At 43.9% G+C, this 15,589-nt stretch overlaps 1 protein-coding gene across 3 annotated transcripts in view; it reads right to left on the minus strand.

The window, feature by feature from the left end:
* Positions 1-14,759, minus strand: part of LOC106813663 (semaphorin-1A-like) — a 121,928-nt gene extending 107,169 nt beyond the window's left edge. For all 3 annotated transcript variants that reach the window (XM_014817861.1, XM_014817860.1, XM_014817859.1), the window contains exons 1-2: positions 14,639-14,759; positions 9,890-10,042 (exon numbers count right to left, since the gene is read on the minus strand). In XM_014817861.1, the coding sequence (XP_014673347.1) occupies positions 9,890-10,022 (133 nt within the window). In that variant the 5' untranslated portion in view covers positions 10,023-10,042; positions 14,639-14,759. The remainder of the gene's footprint in view (positions 1-9,889; positions 10,043-14,638) is intronic.
* Positions 14,760-15,589: the final 830 nt, after the last annotated feature.

Raw genomic sequence — 15,589 nt, forward strand, 5'->3', positions numbered from 1 at the left:
CAACAACAACAACAACACCACCAACAACAACAACAACAACAACAACACCACCAACAACAACAACAACAACAACAACACCACCAACAACAACAACAACAACACCAACAACAACAACAACAAGTCCAAGCGACCCAGGTAGAAACTGCGCACATTATCTTCACGTTAAACGACACGACGTTTCTTTTCAGTAGGTTTCGCGATGCAGAAACCGAATGAAGCGTGCGCACATGCTCGTCGATCCGCGAGACACTGGTGACGGCCACTGATCACCTAAACACGGCGGAGTAGCCACACTCCAGTAGCGGAGAAAGCTGTTAGCAACATCGCCGGAGCTGTGTGTGTGTGGGTGTTTGTGTCTCATCATCGCTAGCTGCTGCTAGCTAACCCGCTCTTTCTGATCATCAAGCGCGCCCGCAGGCCGGGCAGTTATCCGTAAGCCGGTCAAGTCAATATAAACAGTGACATCTCTCTGGCTTCTCTTGCAGAATAAACATTCGGCTCTCACCGAGAGCTGTGACTGCAGTAGCAGACAGGATAACGAGGAGGGAGAGAAGGAAGCCCGCTTTCTCTCGAGGCTGTTATCCTTGCTCCGCGTACCAGCAGCACGTAAACCTCGGCAGCGGTTTAGGGTTTCACTGTAAGTCAGTCGTCCACGTGTCGCCGATAGGATTTCCATGTATCTCCATCTCTCTCTAGTATAGCTGCGTAAATAACGCAGCATCGCGTGTTACGTTGACTACGACGACATGTAAATCTGACCAGAACGCAGGAACGTGCAAATGAAATGCAGATGAACCGAAATGGTGTCCCTCTAGGGGGCGAACGAGCGCTTGCTTTTTGTATAGAAAACTCGGTTCGTCTCCTCTACATTCCAGTTCTAAAGCTCTTAGATTTTAATGCAGATTTCTCTCTCCGGAGTTCTCAACGATATACGCACAAATACTGTCACGCGCGAATAGAAAGATTTCCTGTCGATGTCAACGAACAGTGCGGCAGTCCGCAACGCTGCTGTTCCGAAGTAATCGAAAAGGGGGGACTGTCGAATTTTAGAGCTCGGACGACTGCATCTGCATCAATCATCTTTACGCGCAAAGCAGCAAAAACGCCAAAGAAGGGGAAACTCGTCCCGAGAGAGCGTCGCTGCTGTTAGTGGAAACCAAAAAACGCGCTGTATTTGCTCTAGGGCTTCAGTACGGCATCCCTCCCCCGCCGCATGACGACACCGATGATCCTACACGTACGATCGGATAACTGCTCTAAAACACCAGCCAAAAAACAACAGTCTCATTGCTCGTCTCTGCTTACATTAACAGCGTACGACTAACATGTCGTTCGTCGTCTACGTCGCGTAGGATTTCGATATTAAGGCGAGCTATATGTATACAGTAAACAACTTCGCGTTGATGGATTCGGACTCAGAAATCAAACGCGCATGTGTACGACATTATTACAATTCAGCGTTATTGATGCAAGACGCGATCGTTCGACTCGTTTTTTTGGTTCTCCGCGGGGCACAACTGCGCACGTAAAGTGAATAAACTACCACAGGGGTTCTAGTGTTACAAGAAAAAGCATCCGCCGTACCCGAAGGGGCTGACGTAGAAGAAATCCTAGACGCACGGGCCGTGCTACGCAGAGAGAAGGGGGAAGCCTTGCTACAGCAATTGCTAGCGTATTCACAGCCGCTATACTAGTATAAAAACCTCTGAAAAGCGTAGACGCTGCTGGTGGCCCGGTGGCCGAGAACTCCGCGTTAATCCTGACAAAATTTATTTCGGCGTTCATTCACTTGTTATTAACGTTCGGAGGCCGACCTAGCCACGCCTATCCCGTCCCCCGGACACTGTGTCGGGCATTAACGGCGGGTCGGAAGCAGAGAAAGAAAATGAAACAGATTAGACTATGAAAAGGCGATGTGTAACATAGTAACGCGCTGCTATGACTGTTCGAGAGGTGGTAGAAAACTCAGCGCGGGACTAGGTAGTGAATAATAAATACTAAATAGGGCACCACGGACACGTCGGGGTCTATATGGGCCTCGGGTCGCGGTACTGTATAGAAAGAGAGAGTCTAATAAAACAAGTTCCCCTCTATAAACCACGTCTACGCATTTTCGTCCGTCGTACTACACCTCTGCTAACAACAAGCCAGCAGCACAGCTGAGTAAGCGCTAACTATGGTGACATTGATTTAGAATTCGGCCTGGTACCATATATCGCAGACTGTACACATACAGATACACGTCGCGTTTTTGTCGAGCATTGGTTTTTACATCAAATGCGTTTAATATAATTCCAACGTTCAAGTTCGCGTAGAATGCATTTGCGCGCATCGATTAAACTTGCCGCCTTCTTCGCATATACGGTTTGCTGCTCCGTGACAAGTGCAGACATAATATTAGCGGGCCCTCTAGATTCACTCCACTATGGCCAAACTTAGACAGAAGTCTGTAAGTACTATAGGTGGGCGGAATGAACCTGCCAGCTTATCCTGCTTTGCATACCCTGACATCATACACGTACGCAGACACTCATTAGACTATAGATGCTCGATCTGTTCTTCTGCTGCGCTCGGGTATCTGGGAGGTATAGGCACACCTGCTGCGCGCGCAAATTTCCTCTCATCGTTACACCACCCATTATATCAGGAGTAGATAATAGGGTCTATAAAATGTCCTATTGTCCTAAAATGTCCTATAAAAGGTCCCTATTATCTACTCCTGATTATATTCTACGATTATCGCCTTTCTGCAACCGATCACGCGCACAGCACGACCGTAGACATGATGCCACGCAGCACAACCAGCTTTCATCGGTCTATTAGCGGCTCAAGGTTAGCCGGGGGAGCCGTAGGAACGAGTGCGGGCGCAATCGCCCATAAACGCGCGCAAATTAGTGGCTAGGTAACCGAGTCTGCTTCGTATGCCCCCGACACTCTCACTCGCTCAGTAGCAGTGTTGACGACAAACTGCTGTCTTTGCTCGGGTGAAATGCCCACCTGCCCCTGCGACAATGCCATGCTGTGGGTGTCAACAATCGGAGGCGGCCCCCACGCGGGGCCTTTCTCCATTAGCAACACATTAAACACCTGCAGCCAGTAAGACACTCTCGCACCTCCCAAGGTCGGCGGGTCCTCCTTCCACCCTCTTTTGTGTCGCCGTTTAGGAATTACTACTACGTCTACGAGCGTTTTAAGGTGAGCCCGAGAGGGAGGACGCGCGGTGCACACACTCGGTCGCATCCCAGGCACCTGCTCGATACTGTTGTTGGCAGCCGTCCAACAATCGAGAGTACACTCACGCCTCCACCGCGAGGTGACGGTTAATTTATTCGCACCGCTCTTTTTTTGATCGGCATTGCGATTACGTCATCTAGTTTTAGTTTAACATTGGTTATTTTTCAAGTAAACGGCGTAAATCGTTGTGACGTTTTAAGCTTTTGTTAGCATGCAGTGTGCACTAGTTTATACACTGACTCTACCATCCAACACAAATTGCACGCGTTTATGGGCACATACGAAAACGGCTCTGACAACACCCACTGGCCAAAACAGCAAGAAATATTCATTCTCGTTTATAGTGTATATATACACGTGATATTTTTTACGTTCACACGCGATATCTTTTACCCGAAGCGACTCGAGGGCATGAACTATCGATACGGTGCCGTTAAAAATTAATATGCGCACTGGCCCGTATTTTTAAATGCCATCATCATTGCTAGCTCGCAGGTAGGGCCTTTAAAATTCAAATTTCCACCCGACTGCCCAGCCCTTTCACGCAACGGCTGTTCCAGTGCACGCATCTTCTAACGATCGACGCAGCCGAACTAACGCGCCCTCGGGGCAGCAGCGGTCGCTCCACTGCGCGCTTGTTTGTCCTCGAAACGCGGCGTCTATCCATACGTCTTAGTCGTAGTAAGACAGGCGCGCCCGTAGGCGGGCAAACCTGTTTGGCAACCAGGCGAGCTGCCACTGTCAGTGAACAAGAGACGAGAACCCTGTATACGGAGGGCAACAGCACCGGCGCAACCAGTCTCTCCACGCGAGACAACCCGAGAGTAACTCTACACAACGCTTTGTACGGGGCGGGTAACAATGCGAAACGATGTGAATACAAATTTCGCTCGGTGCAATATTATCTGATGCGGTGTAAAGGCAAGGATCATGCTAATCAGATGATCTCAGATCCGAGCGGGGGAAAGCCACTGTATGGAAAGCTTTCTCTACAAAGCTCTTGTACCCCCTAAGACGCTGCATTGTAAAGTGTCATCGTCACCTTTAAACCGTTGAAGTTCAGACTATAACAAATGGCGACGTATAGAAAAATTGCTCATCTCACTCAATATACACTCTGCTCTCGGCGACCTTTTAAATTCAAAGATGTTTAGTTTGTCTCACGATCGATTCCCACATGTTTGACAAGACCAGGACTGCAGCACGATTATAGAGCCGCTTAGCTCGTTTCTAACTACGTATACTAACTTCTACTGATGACTGTCGTAGAGAGAGTCGTCGACTATTCTAGATGTTGCCGAAAACCACCAATATTCTGACAGAGCAGTTTTCCTCTTTCCACAACGAGGAAAGTCTGCTCTGAATAAGCCTTCCTCTCAGCAAAATGCATAAAGTTGTTATCGTGATGTTAAAGCTATCATAATAGGCAGCAAGATACAGCGATTCAACCATAAATGAGAACACTAGGAGTATTAACAATAGTTCGATCTAAAACGTTTTTCGTGAGAGTTTTGCACATGACAGAAACGAATACTTTCAACTGACTGCGAATTATGGTGACCTGCAGAGTCTGAGGTACTAAATGTAGGTAAAGATCAAAGAAGTCGACTGCTGAACCACCAGGTCACTCTCAATCACCTCACTACACTAAGTCACGACGCTAATCGAAGAATAACGGCCACAGTATAAAGCCCGTAGATATGCAAAAAAACGTTTGGCTCTTAAGCGTAAATATATTCATCGGGCGAGGAAATTAAAAGAGGCGTTGTCAATCAGCCGTAAACTACATACGGATGACGTTAAAAGATTCGTTTCGTCTCGAAGTGACCGGCTCAATCTCACAGCGGCCATCATTAAAATATCACCGACGTTCCCCCGGTAGCCATCACGATGTTCACGGGCAGGCAGGTGCGCAACATTACACAGTGTATGCTACATGTATACAGGTGCACGCAAGATGTCGCACTGGCCTGTTTTTAAATAAACGTGCTCAGAACTGCCCCTGGAGGTTGATTTAGAAGCAATTATTTCTCTCGCGGAAAATTCACTGGTCTTTTGTGCGCGCCGTTGGAGCTCTTTCATCGGGGGGGGGGGGGAAGAGGTGCAGTATGCTAATTTCCGATGACGTCACATCGCGTGTGAGTCAGCAACCGGCCTTTAAATTCGGCCAGCACACCTCTTCCTACTACTACTCTGTACTCTCCACGTAGCCTTAGTAAGTATATAGAACGTAGCCTTAGTAAGTATACGACTAGGGTCTCCTACAGCAACGTGTAACAGGGGCCAGGTAGTAATGTTGTGCATGTGTGCGTTAGGCATATTTTCGCCTCCTTTCCTCAAAACACGATCGGTGCTTAGAGCAGAGCCCCCCCCCCCTCCTCCCAACCACTCTCATCGCTGCTATGCTGTTTCCAATACCTGTTCTGGAAGGAAGATAAAAGAGGTTGCAGCTATTTTACCCGCCAGTTTTCAGACTATTGAGTATATTCTGGCACGCCAAGGCCAGCTTTCTTTCAACAATTTCAGGGAACGGTCGTGTAATGTGGGAAAACGTCCAGATTCTTTCAAGTTTTGTTAGCCTCACAACATTCTTATGATGTTTCAGTACCACACACATGCCAAGAGCTAACTTTGCATGGGAGAAATTCTGAGCAAGTTTGTATAAGGAAGTGCTATGTATGCATGCTCTACTTAACGAACGACTGACTGCCTAATTAGGGAGTTCATTCATCGACAATGCTTCCAGAACACTTGTGCCACAAGCAGCGCCAAGGCTAGCAGACTCTCAATTTAGAAACGGACCCCCTTACGGACCATTAAAGAGGTTTCTAGCTATTGTCTTTGCTAGGTCACTGACCTCGCACCTTTGTCGCTATTTACATGAACACTGGAAGAACACAGACTGGCTACTGAGCACCTTCCCACTACTGTCTCTAATAGTACTTCAATACAAAAAATCTGTTAGATTTAACATCGATTCTTACTTCTAATATCTAATATTTTAGGCTACTGTTACCTTGAGATAAATCTAATATGGTCAGGATAGCTACATGTTGAATTATTGTCAACGGCCACAGAAATGTAAGCCATCGGTCATCATTAGGTCAAGCTGGTCGCAGTTTGTCGGCTGATTATCTCAGTTTGCGCGTAAAAATCAACCGGGCAACGTGTACGCGATTAGAATAACGGGCAAGCAATCAATTACTGCCGATCATTACATTACGACACTTCACACACTAGATGGACACGGGACCTTGAAGGGGCTGGACTAATTAGCAAATTAATTTATTGCGTAATTACTCACACTGACACCGGTGTCATTTTTCACTCATCAGTAGTATGGCGCACATAGCCGTTACAGTCCTCGTTACCTTGATGGCTGTCGGATGATAGAATAGACTGAACGCTAAACTTCCATACGAGCACGACGACGAATAACAGCTGAGCTGGTAGACTTCTGCCAATCCCTTTCGTTTACTTACAGCAAAATTATGGGCCAAAAGCGCACGGACGCAAGTTCGCGTAAACACGCAGCAAACGAGATTTGTTTGCGTCTACGAAATTACGCGTTCAACTTCTCCCTCTTACTAATTAAGACCGTGTACCAGGACCTCATATTACGCTAACGCTGATCGTGAGACAACAAGCAGCATACGCTATTCGGTGCAACAACGCCTCCTCCTAGCCTACCCACCCACCAAATCGACCCAGAGATCTGCAAAGGAGACCACGTCTCAAGCGGCATGCAGCGACCGACATCCGAAACCGGTGCTCTCTCGCACACGCGGTCTCTACAGAGTGACGTGCCCCTTTTAAAATGATCCTTTGATCGGACACTGGCGCTGTTTCTCACCCCCTCGAAAGATACGCAGAAAACGAAACGCAAGAAAGGATATCAAAATAGCACGCCTCCAGAGAAATGAAAAACGCTGTTGGTCTGGAAATGCGGCGCAGGCACTTCAAAGCACACGACGAACGGCCACTGACCAGGTCGTATTGAATTCGAAAGACGGCTATTATTACGACAACAATGAGTTCAACTGTGGTATATACAGCGGGGCCAGCCACACCAATCAGTGGCGCGCAGGACACACTCTCTACCTTGGCGAGGTTCAATTGAATTGCGGCCATGATCGGTCCATTGTGTGCACGAAAAAGTCTCCACGCGAAATTTCTGAGCAAGCGGCTCCATTCGGCTCAGACGGATTTGCTCCGATTAGTCCAGGTTCGTACGCATAATATAAAATCAATGCAGCTGAATAACGATAATTATGCATACAGCCTCACGCAGGAATACGAAAACAGCGCGCGCTCTCTCTCTCGCTGACTGTTGTCTAACTGGCTGCTATCGCAAAATAATCTAAATATAATCCTTATTTTAAGGAAAATGAATCGAAAGACTATAAAATTTCATCTTAGTCAGCAACATAAAAATCAAGATCCAATCTAAACATTTAGGAATAAATGCGTTCTAAAAAGAAACAGAATTTTTAATTGACATACAACTAACTGAAAAAACGCATAACGAAATTTGAACGAGAATGAGTGTAGGGTTATAACACAATAATTATGATAAGAATATTAAACCCTAAAGAATATTAATGAAATAAAAAATATTAAGAATTTTAACTATTTATTTAGCATTAAATGTCACCAACGTCAATAATAAACTAGAAAGGGCAGTTGTCGCCAACCTACAGTATGCTCCCCGCCGTGTTCTCCCAGATGTGTAAGCTATGAGAGTATATCGGCTCGCGCGGGTAGGTCAGATATTAACATCGAGGGTTGGCGCCAAAAAGTCATATAAAGAGACGCCGTCCATAGGTCTAGTTTTAATTAGAATTTGAACCCGGTTGTATGGAACGGTCAAGGTTAAGGTTGAATGTCCAGATTAAAGGATTGTGCCGAGTGAATTCTGTTTATTTCAGTTTAATGCTGCGGACAACACTGTTCGGTGCTCCTCAAGGATGTGTAAGTATTAACAATTAGATCCTTTATGTAGCGCAGGTCAATTCAGGGGCCGAGTTTAGCAAGGCGGACAATGAGAAATAATGATCAAGGTCAAAGTAAAGGTCAAATAAAGGTCGCAGTGACCTGGTTTTTCGGTATCGCTGACCTCACCTTTCTCCCCCAAGATGTGTAAGTATTGCTTGACCTTGACCTTAATCATATTTCCCTTCCGCTCTCTAACTCGGCCCCTAATTGACCTAGCGCTACCAAACTTGGTTCAAGGTCAAATAAAGGTTGCAGTGACCTGGTTTTGGTACTCTGCACACCTTCTCCCCAAGATGTGTAAGTACGCCAGGTTTGGTCACGCTAGGTCAATTAGGGGTCGAGTTATAGAGCGGAAGGAAAATTCTCTGCAGCGGACCGAGCGGCGGCGGCGGCTGGGGAGACATGAAACCATAGTAACCCCGCCTCGCGGGGGATACAATTATTTTCCGTATAAATGTCAGGAAGGAAATACAAGTTGTTTCATAACCCTGATTAACCTATATTCGTGTGAAGGGTTTTCTAACCAGGGCAGGTCCCAATCCTTTGTCATTAAAATGGCTAGACACAGCTATAAAATGCATCGCATTTCCCAGTCAGAAAGGCTATTAGACTTTGAATCACCACTAATTGCGCTGTAACATGAACGACAGGACAGTAACATGCAAGTAACAAGGCAAGAAATAACCATATATAAGCCGACTGATTACACACGGACCCAGCGCTTCCTGCCTGAGCTTTTCTCATCTCAAAAGCCCCAACATGACTGCTGTCATTTCAACTGTCACCGGTTACAATCAATGATGTCACCGACTCGCTACTATATATATATATGTCTCTCACTGTCAGAGCTCTCAATGGGGTGGTCTAATCAAACATGACTTGACGGAATGCAAGAACATGTACAATTCCCCTCCTCCTCCCCAACGAGTGTCATTCTTATATGCTCTCACTCCATCCACGGTTAGATGACAGGATTTCGTTGGTGACAACTATGGCGTAGAGATACTAGTTATGATGTGCACAGTGTGAACAGCCACTGTCACTGCATCTGCATAGATCTACTACTGCCCGCAGCTTCTGGTGTTCTGTCAGTCGTTACTTAATACATTACTGCACATTAGAGTGACGTAATCACCTGTACCTTTATCCAGCTATTAATCTTCGACCAGACACACTGGTAATGGACACGAGTAATGGAGCGTTTGTCTCGCACTGACTTCCTACTCGATTCTAATTGATGGCCTATCCACAATTGGTGCCCGCTATTGCTGCAAGTGGTCAATGACCAGCGGGCCTAATGAGTTTACGACCAGTTCAAGCTTGAGTTAGTGCTGTGCCGATTTCTATTTCACTCAGTGGCAAATAATGCCCAGCAACTTGCAGCAGCATGTGCAGACGCGCGCAACCGTCGTAAGGGAGTAACGCCCACGTTACCGCCCATGTTTAAAGTTTAAACAAGAGAGGAATCACTTACATAGTGGTCAGACAAACGATTTCACAATAAATTAATACTTCTAAACAACGGTATAGCATATAAGCTATATAGCATATAACGAGCTAGTACAGCTTACACAACAGGCAACTGTCAAACTAGCATGAACGTGCGATGACAAGAATCAAGACAAAAATTAACTGAAATGCCCTTGATGGTGAAACTTACTTGGATGTTCTACAACCATGTTGGGTTGGATATCTTGCAGCCAACTATGAACACTTGTCATCATCAGAAGCAGTAGCAATGGAAACGATGACGTACACCTCACAGCCATTCCAAATCGTAGACAAGTCGCCATGGCGTTAACTGACGGGTGCTCTGAAAAATACATGAAAACATGGTATCCGAAGGTTACTGTGGACCCAATTGCTGCACAGATGATTGAACATTGTACATACGGGTTATACTTGTAAACGACTAGATACCACTGTTGCCAACGTGGGAAATTCATGGTGGCATGCATATTCTGAATATACCTCTGTGGTAATATAAAATATTATATCAAAGACAAAATCCCACACGTTAGACGAATAGGTGAATGGGTGCAGAGTAATTAATTCATTGCTAGTAGGTCTAAACCTGTATTACTGCATTATTCTAGCCTGTAGGGAATAACGCAGGGAATATCGCAGTGCAAAACTGTACTGCGTCTAGTAATCTATAATAATAATAATAATAATAATAATAATAATAATATATACGCTACAATATAGCTCTAGAATCATTAACGATTTTGTGATTTTGTTGTGAACAAATTCCCATAACCTGTCAGCATTCCCTGTTAGTTTCCTACTGAGGCTTTATTTTCTTGTAACAACACTCAGATGTATTTGACAATGATTAGACTTCATGCTACTTTTTGTTTTCCACGCGAGAGATCAAAGAGAAAATTGCACAAGCAAAGAAAACGTGTTGCTCGGCAGAGCTTGCATGGAATTTTGAAACAACAAACGTGCATTTATTGTGTGATATACCCGCAACAAGCTGCCGTTGAACAGTATTAAATTTGGTTTAATTATGCAAGCGCATTGAGAATTATTTTAGCAAAGAAACGATTTTAGCTACGCGTAATGGCCCACTGGCTATGTGATCCACCGCCTACATAAAGCTGTAACCTGACTATTCAATCTCCTGTAGCCGGAACTCAGGCGTGCAATTTAAATCCATACATAGTAACTTTAATGTGCTCAGAACGGTACGCACATACATTACTCGTTTTTTATTGGTGGTAGGGCGATGTTTCAGAGAGAATATGAATATTATGATTTAATGTGTCTGAAGCACAATTTCAACCATAGATAACTATTCTATACACAGATATGGATATCTTTGATTTCAACTGTCAGGGTTATACAGAGACATCTGCACCACATTGCGAACTGTATACGAATAGATACACACATTTTACATCTCGGGATTAAAATTTTTAATATAGAAGTCACTTCGAAATAGCGATGCAAGAAACGAAACCATTTCAATGATAGATTCGCAGTACAGCATGGGGGCAGCAAACGGGCATCTTAAGACTATTGAAGACACCGTGACTTGTTCTTTTGTGGCACTTTTATAGAGGCATTGCTGTGCGCTGTTGGTAAGGTGACGTAGCTAGCATATTTTCGTAGCATGCGGGATGATAAGACCTCTTTCTATGTTATGAGCTAGTGGATGCATACGTCCGCCGTTTACCGGAGCTACACAGGCGTAGTAGAATAGATGCAATGGCTATCCACACCATGGCAGAAATCGACACACGCAGTGATTCCAAATGACCATGCTGAAATGTGCAAGCTTGATGCACAATGCATTTTCGGTTCATTAGATCATGCTGTACCAGCATCATACCCTGTACTGTGTGCCAGTCAATCAGTAACAAGCCTTTGATCGAGAAACGCTAGCACATCAGGGTACTGCACCCACTAATTTGATAGAGAGGCACATGAGTCACTTGATGCAGGGTTGCAGGGGCCAATGCTACTATTGGAGGCACAACAGAGAGCTCTATTGTCACCGAGGTGTTTTTTACCACGAGGCTTGATTACCAACTGATCATGGTCCTTGACCAATTCACCTACTCATCTATTCCACTATTCAACGAGCCTATAGTGACCGGTTATTCTGAAACATTACACACACTCGTACGTCTGCGTCTTGCATGTGTAAATGCATCCGTTTGTAACCGCCTGTGTGCGCGCATATTATATGCATTTGCGTGTACTGTAGTAATGTGATTATGCGACCGACGACAGTCACTACGTGACTTGGAGATTTATAATAATCTGGTTAATCTAAAAATATATATAAAATAAGACTTTTGATTGAACTAGTCAATGCTTTGAAATTTTGACTCACTGCTCGTCTGTAACAAATGAACCTCAACACAGCACATCTTAAACTTTCATTCACGACTACAAAACATGTAGTTTAGGTGGACAAGAATAACAGAGTCTTGGCTCTCTACATTACTCACTGTCACACCTAGTGCTCCCCCCACTGTGAAAGCTGCTTAAAGGTCTTTCAAAACCAGTCTTGTGTGCCCATTTACTATTACCAACTAGGTTTGGCCAACAGTGATAGACTTCCCCAATGAATAGAATGACTGGTCAGCTGCCTTAGCACTAGCCTAGATTGATGGTCAGTATTGTATTACCTGTCTTTACTTTTTTTTTATAAGAAACAGGTCTTTGCTACAAACGTGTGCGCATTCGGGCACGCTAAATGTCCAAGTCTATTCTGGTGCCCCAGATTCGAAGAAAATAGAAAACCAGGGTAATATCCACAGCTGTACATGTTCCGGTGGCTATATACACTAACAGTTAAAATGTTACTTTGAACCCTCAGGTTGGGACTGTGGCCAAGGGATTGATTCTTTAGATTTCTGGTAAGGAAAGCATACTGTTAGGTTCGGTTATTTAAAGTGCAAAACATCAAATGCCTCTAAATTAGCATGAGATGGTGGGTCTATGGGGCAATGATTTCATACTTGAAACGACAGCAAGAAATCACATTTGTGTGATAAGAGTAATAACACGTGCTCTACAGGAACACAAGTCATGCATGTACCCCCTTACTGAAAAACAAGTCATACAGATAACAATAATTTACATATATGTAAAATGTATAATTAGCTTAAATTAGGCTATACCATAATATAGCACAACGAAGGGCCATCACAATATTTAGGTGGCTGTAAGTGTAACAGGAATGATATAAGAATCCTTTGCTCACTGCTTACGACTGAGATGAATTTTACTTGAAGTTGCAATGATCATAGTATACCGTGTTTTATATTATGTCATATGTCACGCCTACACCAGAATATAGTCTGGGCCGTTGTCCTAGCCGATTCTACAACTGGGCTCTAGACTATACTTTATGATCCCGGTACATAAATCTTTATCAACATCACCTTATCCATAACCTAACACTAAACCCTTGTCTAACCTCAACTGGCTTTACTATACAGTCGGAGGATTCAAGCTATATGCAACAATGTAAAGTAACTCCACATAACCTACTCTTGTGTTGGGTTACATGATGCTATCTTCGATCTTCAAGTTATTTCAACCCTAGCCCGATTAAGCTGCGAGACTAACGTCAATACACACATTTTACATAACGTTAATACATATGACGTTCGAAGTATTGCTGTTTTTAGAGCTCTGCCGGTGTAGCCCTTCACCATACGCCAAAGAGAAAAGATACAGCTAGGGGCCTGTGGCAGAGTGAATGATTACAACTCAACTGTAGGCCTAGCTCCAAGAAACGGTCTTGCTAGGTCTAGAAGACCATATGTATAGACAATCGGTCGCACAGCCTGGTCGGGCTACTGTACGCCTATTTTGTACAGAGTGGCTATATGCCCGGCCGGCCTATAATATCTGACGGCTGCCGGGCACAGTCTTCGATTTCCTAAATGCCCGGCAGTTTTTAATTTTCAGCGTTATCTCAAGTAAACAAGGGTTAGGGTTAGGGTTAGGAACTGCCGGGCATTTAGGAAATCGAAGACCGTTCCCGGCTGCGAATTTTTTTCTCCTACACGATATATCAAGAGTAGATAATAAGGCCCAAGGATAGAGAACATGGGTCCCAATAAAACCAATGTGTCTAAACCTAACCCTAACCCTAATTCTAACCCTAACCCTAATCCTAACCCTAATCCTAACCCTAACCATAACCCTAACCTATTATATTGATGTAATATTATATTTATATTGATGTAAATTACATTGGTTTTATTGGGACCCATGTTCTCTATCCTTGAACCGATAAGAACACTGTGTTATTATCTACTCTTGGTTATATCCATTGGGCTTGATATACGCATATCAACTTCCGCATCAGACTTTCCGTATATCAAGGAGTGATGCAAAAATCCTAACCCTAACCCTAACCCTAACCCCTAAGACAAACTCCAACCCGAACCATAACACTAACACTAAACCGAATTGGCTTATAAGTTATAGTTATATACTATCTATGGTATCCCAAACACTATCTATGGTGTGGTCAAATCAAAGCAGCCAATCAGAGGAGCCTAATGGATATAACGTGTAAAAAAAATTCGCTGCCCCCCCCCGCCTGCCGAGCATATAGACACAGCGTATTTTGTAAGACCCTGTGTGTTATTGGATTAAGATTAGAATTGTGTTATGGGGTACCGTATACCCCAAAACCGTAACACCAATGGTTACTGCAACACGCAAACACTAATTATAATTCAACTCTAGCAAGCCTTGTAGTCGAACGCCACTACTCACTAATCTCGTCGCGTAACAGTCTGTGATGGTAACACTGAAATGACTTTCTCAGTCTTATTTTGAATAATACTAATAGACAATCTGTGGCGAAGTAATTGACGTTATTGCTTCAGCACCACAGCACAACTTAAATTAAAACATTGAAAACGATATTTACCTTAAATTATGTATATATCCACAAGTTATATCCACAATGAAACTAAAACATGAGAAGAATCGACAACACATAAAGCTTGTTTACGTCTGTAGTGTGTAGTCCTTCTCATTCCGTGCGTGGAGCGAGCCAACGACTGTTCTCTCAATTTCCAACAGGCACCGCCATTGGTTAGGCGACAGCCAATCATCGATGTCTGTGTAGCCATGCGCGCTGATTCCCTTGTGGGCGGAAAAACACATTTATACGCGAGTCTGGTTCAAGCATTGCACAGTCAGGTCCGTACGCAGCAAGTGTGCAGCAGGGGCAGTTGCCCCCCCCCTAGAGATTTTCAGAGTATGCCTTTTAATGGGACAAGTACTGTACACTTTTAGAAATAAAATAGAAATGTGACAAAAGGTTACCGGTATCTTAAATCATCAAATAAATATTACACTTTAAATAAAGAAATGTGAAATTGCGAAACGTTAGGGCACAGGGGGCATGGGGAGTATCTTTGCCCCGCCCCCCTACAGAAAATTTCCTGCGTACGGCCTTGTGCACAGTATATTCTTATACTATCTACCGACTCCGGTCTACCTATATCATTTCTATAGGTTCAAGACATTACGACGGCAACATAAGATGGTATAGCCGTGAATGCATATATCTCGCTACAATTGAGTTAATCTTATCCAGCTATTTCGGACCTTAGAACTTTGTACAACTTGGTACAAGCAATAGAAATATTTGCGATAGTTCGATTAGATCAGGAGCGTATAATGACAAATATTTGTATTGACAATGACAAAACATATTTGTATTGTAATGACAAAATATTTGTCATCTTACGCTCCTGATTAGATTAATATACTTGATTATGGCTATAACCTATTTGTTGATCTTTCCCGTGTATATATTTCCCTATTATCTACTCATGATATATATATATATATATATATACATATATATATG

This window comes from Priapulus caudatus, unplaced genomic scaffold (assembly GCF_000485595.1).
Source record: "Priapulus caudatus unplaced genomic scaffold, Priapulus_caudatus-5.0.1 Scaffold806, whole genome shotgun sequence".
Classification (NCBI taxonomy): domain Eukaryota; kingdom Metazoa; phylum Priapulida; class Priapulimorpha; order Priapulimorphida; family Priapulidae; genus Priapulus; species Priapulus caudatus.